The sequence below is a fragment of the Pelophylax lessonae genome (assembly GCF_965119305.1).
Source record: "Pelophylax lessonae genome assembly, chromosome: 11".
In the NCBI taxonomy this organism is placed as follows: Eukaryota; Metazoa; Chordata; class Amphibia; order Anura; family Ranidae; genus Pelophylax; species Pelophylax lessonae.
This window is the reverse complement of record NC_138778.1, coordinates 505,573-522,495: the sequence shown is the minus strand read 5'-3', so window position 1 is coordinate 522,495 and position 16,923 is coordinate 505,573. Positions and strand designations below refer to the sequence as shown.

Below are 16,923 nucleotides of genomic sequence, written 5' to 3'. Positions count from 1 at the left end.
GCTAACAAAAAAGCAATTTTTAAGGATAGAAATTTAAGGGAAATTTCCTTTATAGGTTCAAAGGGGTCCTTAGATAACGCCTCTAAGACCCTATTTAGGTCCCAAGGAGGGAACCTGTTTTTTGTAATAGGAGTAGCCCTACTCCTAGCCAACAAAAATCTCTTAACCAATGGCTCCTTTGCCAAACTGGTGTCTAAAAAAACTGAAAGAGCTGCTATCTGTACCCTGAGGGTGTTAACCGCCACACCCTTATCTACTCCATCTTACAAAAATTCCAGGATAATTGGAGTAGAGGTAGAAGCGAAGTTCTTTTGCTTCTGCCAGGTACAGAATCTTTTCCATATTTTTAGGTAAATTTTTCTACTCAGTAAGAGGGTATCTACCACTCTGTCTGAGCCTCCCTTTGCTTTAAGCAATTGGCGTTGAGTAACCAGGCTGTCAGTTGGGAGAATCTTGGATTCTGATACTGTACTGGTCCCTGAGACAGAAGGTCTGAAGAAACTGGGAGATGCCACTGGCAAGCCATGGACATTGTTTTTGGGGATAGGAACCATGATCCTTTGGGGCACCAGGGAGCGGACAGGATTAGTTTTAGTCCCTGAAAACGGCTCAGTTTCTGGTGGACTCCGAGGACTGACCTCAGAGGGGGGAAAGGCACTGACCAGTTTGTACTGCCATTGCTGGTTTAGAGCTCTCAGCCCAACCATTTCCTTTTCTAGGTTGTTTTGGTTGGGCCACCACTTCAGAGAGCTCTGGACCTGTGAGTATCCTGACCAAGGAATTTATTCTTCCAACCCAAAAGTACACATGGAAGAACAGTAGTTCTTTTGCAAGGGGTTGAGCCCATGAAGTGGCTGGGATGCTTCCTGGATTCCTTGGGATTATTATCCGGTAATATTTTCCTGAGGGTTTTGGTACCACTAAGACATGGGAACAAAACCCCTGGAACCACCGGCTCTTTGGTACTGGACCAATTACTAGTAATTTTCCTAGTTCTCGAATCCCTGGAAGCGGTATGAGCTGTCCCCTTGCAATTCTTTTGGGGGCATGTGTAAGGGTTAATATTGGAGGGGATATTAATGCAGCTTCTAGTCTGTAGCCTATTTTTAGGATGCTGAGGGTATATAGAGAGACTGTCATTTCTTCCCAACACGGAGGAAAATTATCCAGTCTGGCCCCTACTTTGATATTGGAGTCATTTTTTTGTCCCTTGTGGTTGAGGTGGAAGAGGAAAAAGAATTGTTGGTCTTTTAAAGAGGTTGTACACCAAGAATTTTTTTTTTCTCTTCTTTACAACCTGAAAGAGAAACCCATAATGAGCTAGTATGCATCGCATACTAGCTCATTATGAAATACTTACCTTAGAACGAGCCCCCGCCGTGCCGTCCGCTTACCTGTATGACGGGTGACATGTATAGTCGCCCGTCTTCCGGGATCGCGGCATCCGGCCATCTGATTGGCCGGAGCCGCGGGGACGTCACTCCCGAGCACGCGCGCGGGAGCCGACGGTCACGGCACGGGGCTCTGAAGGAACGGCACGATCTGCCGTTCCTTCAGAGCGCATGCGCCAGTGACGTCCATGGCTGCATTAAAGGTAAATATCTCCTAAACGGTACATGTTTAGGAGATATTTACAGTACCTATAGGTAAGCCTTAATATAGGCTTACCTATAGGTACAACTTCCTGAGGAGGGTTTACTTCCTCTTTAAGGAATTTGTTTAAATCCACTTCCTTAAAGGGGAATCTCCTCTTCCAAGAATTCTCTTTGCTTAACCTGTTTTCAGGAAATTTCCATTGTTGAAGGATCAGACTCTTCAAAGAATGGTGAATATGAAAGACTCTAGAAGGGCTTTTCCCTATCCCTTTATAGAGTTTGTCTTGTGCTGTGATTTCTTTAGGCAAATCAGGAATCTCCTCTGAGGCATGTATGGCCTGAAGGAGGCGCTGCATATTCTCCAATCCAAACAGGTTTTTTGCTGACTCTACCTCCTCAGGAGGTATCCGAGTCCCTATTTCCCTCAGCTTCTGAACAAGATGGGAAAATTGAGCGGTCATCTTCTGTGACCTGTGCTGATGGAAGACTTTGAGTAGCTGAAGGTCCTGCTCTAATCAGAGGGGTCTCTTGACACGAAGTCCCTTCCATTAAGGAAGGGTATACCTGTTCCCCTCTAGTATCTATACCTAGATTAGACCGAACTGCCATCATAATAGAAAGCATTTCGTTTTGCATACTTTTAAAAAAGTCTTTCATGAAGTCTGAAGTTTCCCTTCCAGATAATTTATGAATTTTATGAATCCACCTTTAGCAGAAGAGTCTAGTGTGGGAACTGGGCAACTTTTCTGAACAATAACCACATTTCTTATGGACAGCAGGCCCTTGTAATGCTGGGACAGATGTAGCTTCTTGTGAACCGCTCTGGGACTCTGGAAGACCGGATACAAAGACAGTAGAAGTATCACTCTTCCTTAGAAAACATCAAACATGGGGACCATAGAGAGAACATAGTACGATTGACTAAGGTCAGGGAAATGACAAGTTCCAGGCACATATTATGTCGGTTACCAGCAGACTTTTTGCATAGGTCAGTAAGGATACGTATTCAGCACTCACCCTGTCCGACCTGGGTTTTGGCTGCCGACACCTGGGACTGTCTCTCCTCCTCCTTCCCCGGAGGATGAGTCGTGGAGGACTTCATTTCCGAAGCAGGAATCTGAGCTCCAATAGCCTTGGATTCTGCTTTACCGCTAACGAGCGGCTCCGGCGTCTCCTCAATGCTTCTCTTCTTTCCCTTCATGTCGCGTGCATCTGATGTCTGCGCCAGAAGTTTTGGTTTGAAGGCGAGGTTTGGAAAGCCCGTCCGGCGGGAAATTCAAATCTTCTATGGAGGAGAGCTGCTGGCGCCGGAAACAAGACCTGGAAACACAACCACCGGTGACCGAGGGCTTGTTCTGTGGGTGACCTGTGAGTTAACGCGGATGGGAGTGCAGGGACTGCTCCGCTCGTAAGGTTTCCCCCCCCACTCCAGAGAGTTCTGCGAGGGGAACCCTTGGCCTTCTGCCGAACCTGGCTCACAGGGTACCTTTCGACTCTAGGAGTCTGCAGGTAAGATCTTAATCGACATTTCTTTGTAGGAAGAAACACAATCTAAACTGAGGGCCAGAGGGAAAGGTGGGGCCTTTTAACTATTCTTAATTGAATGTGTTTCCGGTAGGGAGGAGCCTATCATCTCTCACTGTTGGGTCGTCCTGGAAGGGGAGGAGAGAAAACTCCATATCTTCCAGTGCCCAGAGCACTTCCGAGATGTTCAGGATCTCTTCTCTGGAATCCATAATTTCCTCTACCCTCCACCCCAGATCGCTCATAAAGTTAGGGTCCTCTGACCACTTCTCTAATGACAGTCCCAGGCCGTCGTAGCCAAAGCCTTCTGCTGGGCTGTCGTCCGCTGTCCATGGGCACACTTGGGTTACATACAAGCAGAGAGCACTGTAGCTCTCGTCCAATCGCATCTCCTCCTGGACCAGCCTGCTTAACTCCGCTTTCCATTCCTTGTGCGGTTTATCTCCCAAAACCAGGACCCACAATCCATACTGGGACCAGTACCTTTCCTGGAAGGAGGGGAAGATTTTTCCCTGGTGTCGCTGCTCACAGGCTAGTGTTTCCTTCCAGAGTTCCAAGCAGATTACATCATACCATCCTAGCAGGACCTTCTCTGACACCGGTCCCCTGTGCTGAGTACCTTCTCTGACACGGGTCCCCTGTGCTGAGGACCTTCTCTGACACCGGTCCCCTGTGCTGAGGATCTTCTCCGACACCGGTCCCCTGTGCTGAGGATCTTCTCTGACACCGGTCCCCTGTGCTGAGGACCTTCTCTGACACGGGTCCCCTGTGCTGAGGACCTTCTCTGACACGGGTCCCCTGTGCTGAGGACCTTCTCTGACACGGGTCCCCTGTGCTGAGGACCTTCTCTGACACGGGTCCCCTGTGCTGAGGACCTTCTCTGACACGGGTCCCCTGTGCTGAGGACCTTCTCTGACACGGGTCCCCTGTGCTGAGGACCTTCTCTGACACGGGTCCCCTGTGCTGAGGACCTTCTCTGACACGGGTCCCCTGTGCTGAGGACCTTCTCTGACACGGGTCCCCTGTGCTGAGGACCTTCTCTGACACGGGTCCCCTGTGCTGAGGATCTTCTCTGACACCGGTCCCCTGTGCTGAGGATCTTCTCTGACACCGGTCCCCTGTGCTGAGGATCTTCTCTGACACCGGTTCCCTGTGCTGAGGATCTTCTCTGACACCGGTCCCCTGTGCTGAGGATCTTCTCTGACACCGGTCCCCTGTGCTGAGGACCTTCTCTGACACGGGTCCCCTGTGCTGAGGACCTTCTCTGACACGGGTCCCCTGTGCTGAGGACCTTCTCTGACACGGGTCCCCTGTGCTGAGGACCTTCTCTGACACGGGTCCCCTGTGCTGAGGACCTTCTCTGACACGGGTCCCCTGTGCTGAGGACCTTCTCTGACACGGGTCCCCTGTGCTGAGGACCTTCTCTGACACGGGTCCCCTGTGCTGAGGACCTTCTCTGACACGGGTCCCCTGTGCTGAGGACCTTCTCTGACACGGGTCCCCTGTGCTGAGGATCTTCTCTGACACCGGTCCCCTGTGCTGAGGATCTTCTCTGACACCGGTCCCCTGTGCTGAGGATCTTCTCTGACACCGGTCCCCTGTGCTGAGGATCTTCTCTGACACCGGTCCCCTGTGCTGTATCCGCATCTCTCCCAACCTCCTTCTGTACTTCTCCTCTTCTGCTCCTCAGACCTTGGATCCCAGTAGATGTTTGGATGTCCCAGACTGCAGTAAAGCATCCCGCCGCTGCCAACGTGTTTGTGGGCTTCCATCAGTATACGGCTTCCTACAGTCTGAACATAGCTAGAGATTCCCGCCACCCCCCATACAAAGCTAGCCGACGACTTAGCTTGTATGGATCTGAAAACAACAACTCTTTATTGAATAAGAAACAGACTTTTATACACTTGAGAAGTATGTCAGTCACTACATGAACAATGACCCGAATATTTACCCAAAACATCACACATGGTTAGATAACGATCCCCAAGTATAAACACAGAACACCTTATTATACAGACAATAGGAAGAGACCCCAGTATCAGTCTGTCTGTCTCCTACATTGAAGAACAAGGAACAGAGGCCAATGTGATTGGCTCTTGCAATGAACATGCTCAGAATCAAACAGGCCAGGAATAGTCTTCATATATTTCTTCATATATATTGTGGATAAATATTACTATCCCATTTGAAGTAATCCAAACCATATGCACCATGTGCATGAAGTAGCTGTCTATCCTTTCCTTGGTCACCCTGTGTCCCTAATAGACACAGGGTGACTTACACATCAGAGGGGCCTAGGGGGCGGAGACAGGGATTTCCCAACCATTCTAAAGGTAAGCTGTGTTCCACAGGCCCCCCAACCAAAGTGACTCCCGTCACACCCCCTCAGTGTCCCCTGTATCTCTATCCCCCCCTCTGTGTCCCCTGTATCTCTCTCCCCCCTCTCAGTGTCCCCTGTATCTCTCCTCCCCCCCTCTCAGTGTCCCCTGTATCTCTCCTCCCCCCCTCTCAGTGTCCCCTGTATCTCTCCTCCCCCCCTCAGTGTCCCCGGTATCTCTCCTCCCCCCCTCAGTGTCCCCGATATCTCTCCTCCCCTTCAGTGTCCCCGGTATCTCTCCCTCCCCTTCAGTGTCCCCGGTATATCTCCCCCCCCCCCAGTGTCCCCGGTATATCTCTCCCCCCCCCCAGTGTCCCCGGTATATCTCCCCCCCCCCCCAGTGTCCCTGGTATCTCTCCCCCCCCAGTGTCCCTGGTATCTCTCGCCCCCCCTCAGTGTCCCCGGTATCTCTCCCCCCCCCCAGTGTCCCCGGTATCTCTCCCCCCCCCCCCAGTGTCCCTGGTATCTCTCGCCCCCCCTCAGTGTCCCCGGTATCTCTCCCCCCGTCAGTGTCCCCGGTATCCCCAATATCTCCCCCCCTTCAGTGTCCCCGGTATCTCCCTGTAACGGAACTGCGACCCACACTGTGCTTGTGGACTTCCGTCAGTATACGGCTTCCTTCAATCTTGAACATACTGTAGATATCAGATTTTCCAGCCGCCCCATACAAAGCTAGCCGACAACTTAGCTTGTTCTGGAACCTTCTCCTTTATTGAACAGTCACACAATTTATATACGGCATGGACCTCCCCCTCCTGATCAGATTACCACACACACAGGTCAGGGGTTGCCTGACTACATTATCATATGCAGATGAAATTGTATACAGAAATAGAATTAACCTGAACTAATTATCTAGCCATCTGGATAGAACAATGTGAGGTCATTAACAATGGGACAGACAGGCTTAACAGAATCCACATCACACCTCAATACACAGACAGTAGGAAGAGACCACCAGTGACAGACTGTCCATCTCTGACATTGAAGTGCAATACACATTATCATAAGTGTAAACATAGAATCCATTTGAAGCAATCCAAACCATATACTCATTGTCCATTAAGTATCTGTTTTTCATTCCTAGTGACGATGAGTACCGTCACACTCCCCCCCCCCCTCAGTGTCCCCGGTATCTCCCCCCCCCCTCAGTGTCCCCGGTATCTCCTCCCCCCCCCTCAGTGTCCCCGGTATCTCCTCCCCCCCCCTCAGTGTCCCCGGTATCTCCTCCCCCCCCCTCAGTGTCCCCGGTATCTCCTCCCCCCCCCTCAGTGTCCCCGGTATCTCCTCCCCCCCCCTCAGTGTCCCCGGTATCTCCTCCCCCCCCCTCAGTGTCCCCGGTATCTCCTCCCCCCTCTCAGTGTCCCCGGTATCTCCTCCCCCCTCTCAGTGTCCCCGGTATCTCCTCCCCCCTCTCAGTGTCCCCGGTATCTCCTCCCCCCTCTCAGTGTCCCCGGTATCTCCTCCCCCCTCTCAGTGTCCCCTGTATCTCCACCCCCTCTCAGTGTCCCCGGTATCTCCTCCCCCCTCTCAGTGTCCCCAGTATCTCCTCCCCCCTCTCAGTGTCCCCGGTATCTCCTCCCCCCTCTCAGTGTCCCCGGTATCTCCTCCCCCCTCTCAGTGTCCCCGGTATCTCCTCCCCCCTCTCAGTGTCCCCGGTATCTCCTCCCCCCTCTCAGTGTCCCCGGTATCTCCTCCCCCCTCTCAGTGTCCCCTGTATCTCCACCCCCTCTCAGTGTCCCCTGTATCTCCTCCCCCCCTCTCAGTGTCCCCTGTATCTCCCCTCCCCCTCAGTGTCCCCGGTATCTCCCCCCCCCCTCAGTGTCCCCGGTATCTCCTCCCCCCTCTCAGTGTCCCCGGTATCTCCCCCCCCCCCTCAGTGTCCCCGGTATCTCCCCCCCCCCCTCAGTGTCCCCGGTATCTCCCCCCCCCCCTCAGTGTCCCCGGTATCTCCCCCCCCCCCTCAGTGTCCCCGGTATCTCCCCCCCCCCCTCAGTGTCCCCGGTATCTCCCCCCCCCCCTCAGTGTCCCCGGTATCTCCCCCCCCCCCTCAGTGTCCCCGGTATCTCCCCCCCCCCCTCAGTGTCCCCGGTATCTCCCCCCCCCCCTCAGTGTCCCCGGTATCTCCTCCCCCCCCTCAGTGTCCCCGGTATCTCCCCCCCCCCTCAGTGTCCCCGGTATCTCCCCCCCCCCTCAGTGTCCCCGGTATCTCCCCCCCCCTCAGTGTCCCCGGTATCTCCCCTCCCCCTATCAGTGTCCCCGGTATCTCCCCTCCCCCTATCAGTGTCCCCGGTATCTCCTCCCCCCTCTCAGTGTCCCCGGTATCTCCCCTCCCCCTCAGTGTCCCCGGTATCTCCCCCCCCTCAGTGTCCCCGGTATCTCCTCCCCCCTCTCAGTGTCCCCGGTATCTCCCCTCCCCCTATCAGTGTCCCCGGTATCTCCCCTCCCCCTCAGTGTCCCCGGTATCTCCCCTCCCCCTATCAGTGTCCCCGGTATCTCCCCTCCCCCTCAGTGTCCCCGGTATCTCCCCTCCCCCTCAGTGTCCCCGGTATCTCCCCTCCCCCTATCAGTGTCCCCGGTATCTCCCCTCCCCCTCAGTGTCCCCGGTATCTCCTCCCCCCTCTCAGTGTCCCCGGTATCCCCTCCCCCCTCTCAGTGTCCCCGGTATCCCCTCCCCCCTCTCAGTGTCCCCGGTATCTCCCCCCCCCCCTCAGTGTCCCCGGTATCCCCTCCCCCCTCTCAGTGTCCCCGGTATCTCCCCTCCCCCTCAGTGTCCCCGGTATCTCCTCCCCCCTCTCAGTGTCCCCGGTATCCCCTCCCCCCTCTCAGTGTCCCCGGTATCCCCTCCCCCCTCTCAGTGTCCCCGGTATCTCCCCTCCCCCTCAGTGTCCCCGGTATCCCCTCCCCCCTCTCAGTGTCCCCGGTATATCTCCCCTCCCCCTCAGTGTCCCCGGTATCTCCCCTCCCCCTCTCCTCACCCGGTCTTTCATCCTCCAGCTCTGGGCCAGGGATTTGCAGCCTTCGATCTTCTCGCTGTGTCTTTTCTTCATGAAGGCGGCGGGAAGATTCCAATCACTGAGCTCCGTCTCCTCCCCCTCCTCCCCGGGGAGTCCCGCCATTACCGGGCTCTGTACCTCCATACCGGACACACGGCCTCCGTTCCTCCTCACTGACTGTCTATGGGCGCCGCCATCTTCTCCGCTCCCAGCATGCACTGCGAGGACGGAAACTCCGAGAGACCAAAACTCTGCGCTCCGCGATTGGCTGAGCACGGAGAGGAGGCGGGGCGCAAGAGCCAGAGTGCCTGAAGAGGCGGGGCTCAGACTAGGACTCTCCCCGCCCACCTCTACTCACTACTACTGACCACGCCTTCTTATTGTGATAATATTTACATATTTATATTGTTACATCATTATATATAATCAGACTGAAAAAATACAATCTACTATATACTACTATATACAGCTATATACACTCCTATATACACTCCTATATACACACTCCTATATACACACTCCTATATACACCCTCCTATATACACACTCCTATATACACTCCTATATACACTCCTATATACACACTCCTATATACAGACTCCTATATACAGACTCCTATATACACACTCCTATATACACACTCCTATATACACACTCCTATATACACACTGCTATATACAGACTCCTATATACAGACTCCTATATACACACTCCTATATACACTCCTATATACACACTGCTATATACAGACTCCTATATACAGACTCCTATATACACACTCCTATATACACACTCCTATATACACACTCCTATATACACTCCTATATACACACTCCCATATACACACTCCCATATACACACTGCTATATACACACTCCTATATACACACTCCTATATACACACTGCTATATACACACTCCCATATACACACTCCTATATACACACTGCTATATACACACTCCTATATACACACTCCTATATACACACTCCTATATACACACTGCTATATACAGACTCCTATATACACACTCCTATATACACTCCTATATACACACTCCTATATACACCCTCCTATATACACACTCCTATATACACTCCTATATACACTCCTATATACACTCCTATATACACACTGCTATATACAGACTCCTATATACAGACTCCTATATACACCCTCCTATATACACACTCCTATATACACACTGCTATATACACACTGCTATATACACACTCCTATATACACTCCTATATACACACTCCTATATACACACTGCTATATATATATACACTCCCATATATACACTCCTATATACACACTCCTATATATACACCCTCCTATATACACACTCCTATATACACTCCTATATACACTCCTATATACACACTGCTATATACAGACTCCTATATACAGACTCCTATATACACACTCCTATATACACACTCCTATATACACACTCCCATATACACACTCCTATATACACCCTCCTATATACACCCTCCTATATACACACTCCTATATACACACTCCCATATACACACTCCTATATACACCCTCCTATATACACCCTCCTATATACACACTCCTATATACACACTCCTATATACACCCTCCTATATACACCCTCCTATATACACACTCCTATATACACACTCCCATATACACACTCCTATATACACACTGCTATATACACACTGCTATATACACACTGCTATATACACACTGCTATATACACTCCTATATACACACTCCTATATACACACTCCTATATACACACTGCTATATACACACTGCTATATACACACTGCTATATACACTCCTATATACACACTCCTATATACACACTGCTATATACAGACTCCTATATACACCCTCCTATATACACACTCCTATATACACACTGCTATATACACACTCCCATATACACACTCCTATATACACTCCTATATACACACTCCTATATACACCCTCCTATATACACACTCCTATATACACTCCTATATACACTCCTATATACACTCCTATATACACACTGCTATATACAGACTCCTATATACAGACTCCTATATACACCCTCCTATATACACACTCCTATATACACACTGCTATATACACACTGCTATATACACACTCCCATATACACACTCCTATATACACACTGCTATATACACACTGCTATATACACACTCCTATATACACTCCTATATACACTCCTATATACACACTCCTATATACACACTGCTATATACACACTCCTATATACACACTCCTATATATACACACTCCTATATACACACTCCTATATACACACTGCTATATACACACTCCTATATACACACTCCTATATACACACTCCTATATACACACTCCTATATACACACTCCCATATACACACTCCTATATACACACTCCTATATACACACTCCCATATACACACTCCTATATACACACTCCTATATACACACTGCTATATACACCCTCCTATATACACACTCCTATATACACACTCCTATATACACACTCCTATATACACACTCCTATATACACACTCCTATATATACACACTCCTATATACACACACTCCTATATACACACTCCTATATACACACTCCCATATACACACTCCTATATACACACTCCTATATACACACTCCCATATACACACTCCTATATACACACTCCTATATACACACTCCTATATACACACTCCTATATACACACTCCTATATATACACACTCCTATATACACACTCCTATATACACACTCCTATATATACACACTCCCATATACACACTCCTATATACACACTCCTATATACACACTCCTATATACACACTCCTATATACACACTCCTATATATACACACTCCTATATACACACTCCTATATACACACTCCTATATACACACTCCTATATATACACTCCTATATATACACTCCTATATACACACTCCTATATACACACTCCTATATACACACTCCTATATACACACTCCTATATACACACTCCTATATACACACTCCCATATACACACTCCTATATACACACTCCTATATATACACACTCCTATATACACACTCCTATATATACACTCCTATATACACACTCCTATATACACACTCCTATATACACACTCCTATATACACACTCCTATATATACACTCCTATATATACACTCCTATATACACACTGCTATATACACACTGCTATATATACACACTCCTATATACACACTGCTATATATACACACTCCTATATACACACTCCTATATATACACACTCCTATATACACACTGCTATATACACACTCCTATATACACACTCCTATATACACACTCCTATGTACACACTCCCATGTACACACTCCTATGTACACACTCCTATATACACACTCCTATATACAGACTCCTATATACACACTCCTATATACACACTCCTATATATACACACTCCTATATACACACTCCTATATACACACTCCTATATACACACTCCTATATACACACTCCCATGTACACACTCCTATGTACACACTCCTATATACACACTCCTATATACAGACTCCTATATACACACTCCTATATATACACACTCCTATATACACACTCCTATATACACACTGCTATATACACACTGCTATATACACACTCCTATATACACACTCCCATATACACACTCCTATATACACACACTCCTATATACACTCCTATATACACACTCCTATATACACACTCCTATATACACACTCCCATATACACACTCCTATATACACACTCCTATATACACACTCCTATATACACACTCCTATATACACACTGCTATATACACACTCCTATATACACACTCCTATATACACACTCCTATATACACACTCCTATATATACACACTCCTATATACACACTCCTATATACACACTCCTATATACACACTCCTATATATACACACTCCTATATACACACTCCTATATATACACACTCCTATATACACACTCCTATATATACACACTCCTATATACACACTCCTATATACACACTCCTATATATACACACTCCTATATATACACTCCTATATACACACTCCTATATACACACTCCTATATACACACTGCTATATACACACTCCTATATACACACTCCTATATACACACTCCTATATACACACTCCTATATACACACTCCTATATATACACACTCCTATATACACACTCCTATATACACACTCCTATATATACACACTCCTATATACACACTCCTATATATACACACTCCTATATACACACTCCTATATATACACACTCCTATATACACACTCCTATATACACACTCCTATATATACACACTCCCATATACACACTCCTATATACACACTCCTATATACACACTCCTATATATACACACTCCTATATATACACACTCCTATATACACACTCCTATATACACACTCCTATATATACACACTCCCATATACACACTCCTATATACACACTCCTATATATACACACTCCCATATACACACTCCTATATACACACTCCTATATACACACTCCTATATACACACTCCTATATACACACTCCTATATATACACACTCCTATATACACACTCCTATATATACACTCCTATATACACACTCCTATATACACACTCCTATATACACACTCCTATATATACACTCCTATATACACACTCCTATATACACACTCCCATATACACACTCCTATATATACACACTCCTATATACACACTCCTATATACACACTGCTATATACACACTCCTATATACACACTCCTATATATACACTCCCATATACACACTCCTATATATACACACTCCTATATACACACTCCTATATACACACTGCTATATACACACTCCTATATACACACTCCTATATACACACTGCTATATACACACTCCTATATACACACTCCTATATACACACTCCCATATACACACTCCTATATACACACTCCTATATACACACTCCTATATACAGACTCCTATATACACACTCCTATATATACACGCTCCTATATACACACTCCTATATACACACTCCTATATACACACTCCCATGTACACACTCCTATGTACACACTCCTATATACACACTCCTATATACACACTCCTATATATACACACTCCTATATACACACTCCTATATACACACTCCCATATACACACTCCCATGTACACACTCCTATATACACACTCCCATATACACACTCCTATATACACACTCCTATATACACACTCCTATATACACACTCCCATATACACACTCCCATATACACACTCCTATATACACACTCCTATATATATACACACTCCTATATACACACTCCTATATACACACTCCTATATACACACTCCTATATACACACTCCCATATACACACTCCCATATACACCCTCCCATATACACACTCCTCTATACACACTCCTCTATACACACTCCCATATACACACCCCCATATACACACTCCCATATACACACTCCCATATACACACTCCCATATACACACTCCTATATACACACACCCCATATACACACTCCTATATATATATACACTCCCATATACACACTTGTAACGGTACTCACTGTCACTGGGAGAAAAAACAGATACTTAATGGACACTGAGAAATGTTTTGGATTGCTTCTAATGGGTTCTGTGTTTACACTTATGATAATGTGTATTGAACTTCAATGGCAGAGACAGGCTCTCCCTATTGTCTGTGTATTGAGGTGTGATGTGGATTCTGTTAAGCCTGTCTGTCACATTGTTAATTGTTAATGAACTCACATATTGTTTCTGTCCAGATGGCTAGATAATTAGTTCAGGTTAATTATATTTCTGTATAAAATTTCATCTGCATATGATAATGTAAACAGGCGACCCCTGACCTGATGGGGTAATTTGATCAGGAAGGGGGTGTACATGCTGTTTATAAATTCTGTGTGACTGTTCAATAAAGGAGAAGATTCCAGTACAAGCTAAGTTGTCGGCTAGCTTGGTATGGGGGGCGGCTGTAAAATCTGATATCTATGTTCACGACTGGGAGGAAGCCGTATACTGACAGAAGTCCACAAACACAGTGTGGGTTGCAGTTCCGTTACATTGGTGGCAAGCGGTGGGATGCTTCCTGCAGTTTGGGACATCCAAACCTCCACCGGGATCCAAGGCTCGGATAGCAGAAGAGGAGAGGTACAGATATCAGCCGCCATGGAAGAGGAATTTGGATGGAGGTTGGGAGAGATGCGGATACAGCACAGGGGACCAGTGTCAGAGAAGGTCCTCAGCACAGGGGACCGGTGTCAGAGAAGGTCCTGCTGGGATGGTATGATTCAATCCGCTGGGAACTCTGGAAGGAAGCGCTAGCCCGTGAGCAGCGACACCAGGGAAAAATCCTCCCCTCCTTCCAGGAAAGGTACTGGTCCCAGTATGAAGTGTGAATGGTGTTTTTGGGGGGACAACCGCACAAGGAATGGAAAGCTGAGTTAAGAAGGCTGGTTCAGGAGGAGATGCGGTTGGATGAGAGCTACAGAGCCCTCCGCTGGTACGTAACCCAAGTGTGCCCATGGACAGCGGACGACAGCCAAACGGAAGGCATTTGCTACGGCAGCCTGGCGCTGTTATTAGAGAGGCTGTCTGAGGACCCCGACTTTGGGAGCGATTTGGAGTGGCGGTCAGAGGAAATTGAGGATTACAGAGAAGAGATGATGAACATCTTGGAAGTGCTCTGGGCACTGGAAGATTTGGAGTTTCTGGCCGTTCAGGAATGGGAGCTGGAGATCGCCTACAGACGGCTGCTAGACTCTGCTCAGCGCCGGGCCTGGGCTCCCCTTGCCTGGGAATATCCAGAAATCCTGACTGAAGAATGGACAATGTGGCACAGTAATAGTGGCTTTGCTCACCTCCACCCATGCTCTTGGATGCGGAGGTCTTATGGCGGATGCAGTGCTGACTCACCTGGATGAACCTGTTTCTGCACAGCTTGGATGGAGGAATGCGTCTGATCAGCCACTGGATAAAGGTGTGGGAGAAGAGGAAGCCATCTTCATTCCCCAACCACGGATCACAGATTTAATTGACTTTTCAACAGAGGATGTTTTGGATGATAAATCACCCGCCAAAGTATTGGTACTGAGTCAAAGGGCCACCAGCCCATGCCCTGGACTTTCAGCAATTCCAGAAACTGGGGATTTAATAGGTTTTTCTGCTGAGGAGGAACCTCCCAGTGAGCCTACAGGAGAAGAGCGACATCCAGGCCTAGCTCTGCTGACCTCTGCCTGCAACAATTGGTGACCCAGGAAGATGTGTGCAAGGCCACTGACTTTACTTTCCTGCAGAACAGCGGGCATCAGAGCCTAACATCACTGAGCTCTGCCCAACACCAACAGCAGCTTCAGCCTCCCTGAGAGAAGAGGCAGCCGGCCTTTCTCCTACACCACTGACAGGGACATGGGACTTCCTGCCAGCACCATCTGTGGGGTTACAAGAAACTTCTCCAGCTGAAGAGCTGACAACTGGACAGAGGGTCCAAGACCTCCGCCCCACACCTGTGGTAGTTCCAGAGGCCCAGGGTGAGAAGGTGGTGGTCACTTCCCAGCAGCAGCTGCACAGTTCAGGGAAGAAGGCGCTCATCCTTCCTCCCCAGCGAGAGATCCACAGTCTGGGAGCGGAGGAAGCCGGTCTCCATCCCCAACATTTACCCGGAGTGGATTATGTGAAGTCCCAGCAGAAGTGCTGGAAACAGGGCAGAGTGCTACCAACCTCTGCCCAGCACCCACAACAGCTACAGAGTTCCAGGAAGCTGGGGAAATCGGCCCCTCGTCCCAGCGACAAGCTGGTGAAGTGAAGCTTCTACACCCAGCTGAAGCGCTGGCAGCCGGGCAGAGAGTCAGACCTCTGCCCCACACCTGTGGCAGTTCCAGGGGGCCCAGGGTGAGAAGGGAGAGGAGGTTGTTGTCCTCCCTCCCTAACAGTCAGTCAGAGCGGAGGAAACTGTCTTCCCTCCCCAGCCAGGATCTGTGCATCTGGGAGACGGTACCAGAGAAAGGTTGTCCCAACCGCCAGGTGAGGGTAAGGAAGATGGAGCAGCCGACTCCTCTTCCCAGCAGCAGCGCCCCAGAATGATGACACCAACCCAGCAGAAGAGCAGAGTGCGGCTGGCCTCTGTCCTTAACGTACAAAAGATGGAGTTCCTGTGGTAGTGGATGGGACTGCGGTCCTCACCTCTATATCCCCGGGGTGCTGGACAGTCAGTCCAGGTCCCCAACAGCATGAGGGAGTGAGCCCAGCCACCCTGTCTTCTCTCCAGCGGCTGAAAGGACTCCAGGGAGAAGGGCCAGTCCACCCTTCTCCCCCTCAGCGGGTATGTTCTACGAGAGAGGCAGAGGTTGGCTGGGTAATGCTCTGTTTGGGACAA

The 16,923-nt window shown here is 48.5% G+C and overlaps 1 protein-coding gene across 1 annotated transcript in view; it reads right to left on the bottom strand.

Moving 5' to 3' along the window:
* LOC309566971 (regulatory-associated protein of mTOR-like) overlaps window positions 1-8,714 on the bottom strand; it is a gene marked incomplete at its 3' end in the record, with an annotated part of 229,106 nt that extends 220,392 nt beyond the window's left edge. Inside the window, exon 1 of the mRNA XM_082272290.1 lies at window positions 8,478-8,714. Within this exon, the coding sequence (XP_082128416.1) occupies window positions 8,478-8,639 (162 nt within the window). The 5' untranslated portion in view covers window positions 8,640-8,714. The remainder of the gene's footprint in view (window positions 1-8,477) is intronic.
* Window positions 8,715-16,923: the final 8,209 nt, after the last annotated feature.